At 38.2% G+C, this 2,500-nt stretch overlaps 1 protein-coding gene across 1 annotated transcript; it reads left to right on the top strand.

The window, feature by feature from the left end:
* The first annotated feature begins 915 nt into the window (after positions 1-915).
* On the top strand, positions 916-1,752 carry LOC125037832 (zinc finger protein 8-like). Its single transcript, XM_047631077.1, has one exon. It carries the CDS (start codon positions 916-918, stop codon positions 1,750-1,752), a length of 837 nt encoding a protein of 278 aa, XP_047487033.1.
* The last annotated feature ends 748 nt before the right edge of the window (positions 1,753-2,500 follow it).

Here is a 2,500-nt window from a genome sequence, read left to right as displayed (position 1 = left end):
GAAGTCTGTATTGCCCATGGCCTCATGTGTATGACTAATGACTCCACAAAATTAATTTGCGTGGGTGGCTGTGCAGTGCATGGATCGGATACAGTACGTGCGTGCAACTACATAACGTTAAGCGTGTATGTATGCTATTATATATTGCCATTAATAGTGAATTAATATATATATATATATATATATATATATATATATATATATATATGTAATGTTTATTTATAAAGATCTTTTCAAAAGTTTTCTCAGTTGGTATATATCTCCAAACGTATACAGTATATTATACTATACTGTATATGTACACGTAGTTCATATATATATATGCATATATATATACATATATATATATATATATATATATATATAAATATATATATATATATATATATATATATAAATATATATATATATATATATATATATATATATATATATATATATATATACATGCATATATATATATATATATATATATATATATATATATATATATATATATATATATATATATATACATGCATATATATATATATATATATATATATATATATATATATATATATATATATACATGCATATATATATATATATATATATATATATATATATATATATATACATGCATATATATATATATATATATATATATATATATATATATATATATTCACATATATACATACATATGTATGTATGTTTTAGTGTGTATACCAGATAATAATACTGACTTACGAACTGCCGCTGTTCTAACAATCAGGTTCTCTTCCGCTTGCGTCCTCCCGGCGCGTGCGTTCCCGGAAGCGCCGTGACCGTGCCTCGGCGGCAACCTGGGTCAGGGGACGCGGGCTGACCTTGCCTTATGTAGCGTCGCCCCGATCCAGGTGTCAGCAGTAACCCATCAGCGACTCAGCAGCCATGACCAAGCGAACCCATCTCACTCCCGACGACTCGTGTCTCCCTCTCAAGAAGCGCCGCAACCTGGGCCAAGGCCAAGTTCTCCACGACGTCGCCCACGCCGCCTCCTTCATCGTACCCGAACGGCCCAGGACTCCCGATTTCGTGTTCTCACCCATCTCTCACCGCGCCCCCGCCACCTACTTCTTCAGGCCCTGGTGCTCGCCAGAGACGCTGGTTCCTGCCATTCCGACGAACAATACTGTCCTTTGGCCAGTAAGAAATCCGTCAGGGGATTTCGGCGTCAACAGTGCCCCCTACATGAGCGAGAGCCTTGCCGCCGACACGAATGACTCAGGAATCAGCGAATCCAGTGCAGATTCTTCCCTTGAGGGCTCGCCCTTGCAGACGCCCGTGGACGCCGTCCTCAGCCCTCACGTGAGTGACATGAGCTACCACGAGGACCCTCGGAGTGTCGCGCCCCCCTTCGCACCTCGGACGCCGCTGTCGGTCCACGGGGAGAGTCGCTTCGACTGCGAGGACTGCGGCCGCAAGTTCAAGAAGCGGGCTTACCTGGTGCGACACCGGCGTATGCACACGGGCGAGCGGCCCTACAGCTGCGATATCTGCAGCGCTACCTTCTCACAGATGCCCAACCTGTGGTACCACAAGCGCATCCACACGGGCGAGTCGCCGTACGAGTGCGCCGTGTGCCAGCGCAAGTTCCGCAGCTCGTCGCACCTGAAGCGGCATCAGAGACTGCACACGGGCGAGACGCCCTACGCCTGCCCCATCTGCCCCGCCGCCTTCATCACGTGGGACAAGCTCAACAGACACAAAATGATCGACCATCAATAGATTTTTCACTGCATGAATGCACTATGTATATAAACATGACTCCTATAATAAAAGGCCATATACTCTATACGTGCTTTTCATCGTTTTTTTTTTTTTTTTTTTATATAATTTTGCTGAAAAACATGTTTCCTGTTATATTTGTTGCGTGACGAACGCCCACTAACAGTTTCCAACCGTGAAGCCCACGAATCGCCGAACATACACTATTAACAAACCATGGTAGAGGAATTTGCATGGATTGAACAATTTTCATAGACGACTATAGATGCCGTCTATGTAGATTGTTTGGAATATATATGCATATATATATATACATATGTATACATATATATACATATATACATATATAAATATATATGTATGTATATATATACATTGATATACACACGCATATACAGATAGATACATACATATATCTATCTTTCTATCTATCTATATATATACACAATCTGCGTGTATATATATATATATATATACATACACACAAGGTATATATATATATATATATATATATATATAGATAGATATCGATATAGATATAGATATGGATAGATATAGATAGATTTATACACACACACATATATGTATAAACACACACACACACACACACACACATATATATATATATATATATATATATATATCTATAGATACATACATACATATCTATCTATGTGTGTATGTGTGTGATTTAATATTTGTACGTATATATATAAATCTTAAATATGTAATATAACATATATATGCG

This window comes from Penaeus chinensis, chromosome 24 (assembly GCF_019202785.1).
Source record: "Penaeus chinensis breed Huanghai No. 1 chromosome 24, ASM1920278v2, whole genome shotgun sequence".
Classification (NCBI taxonomy): domain Eukaryota; kingdom Metazoa; phylum Arthropoda; class Malacostraca; order Decapoda; family Penaeidae; genus Penaeus; species Penaeus chinensis.
Note: the sequence above shows the minus strand (reverse complement) of the source record. Positions and strands in the feature narration are given on the sequence as shown.

Coding starts and splice junctions, on each gene's coding strand:
- LOC125037832 (XM_047631077.1), top strand. CDS start 916: ATGACCAAGCGAACCCATCTCACTCCCGACGACTCGTGTCTCCCTCTC.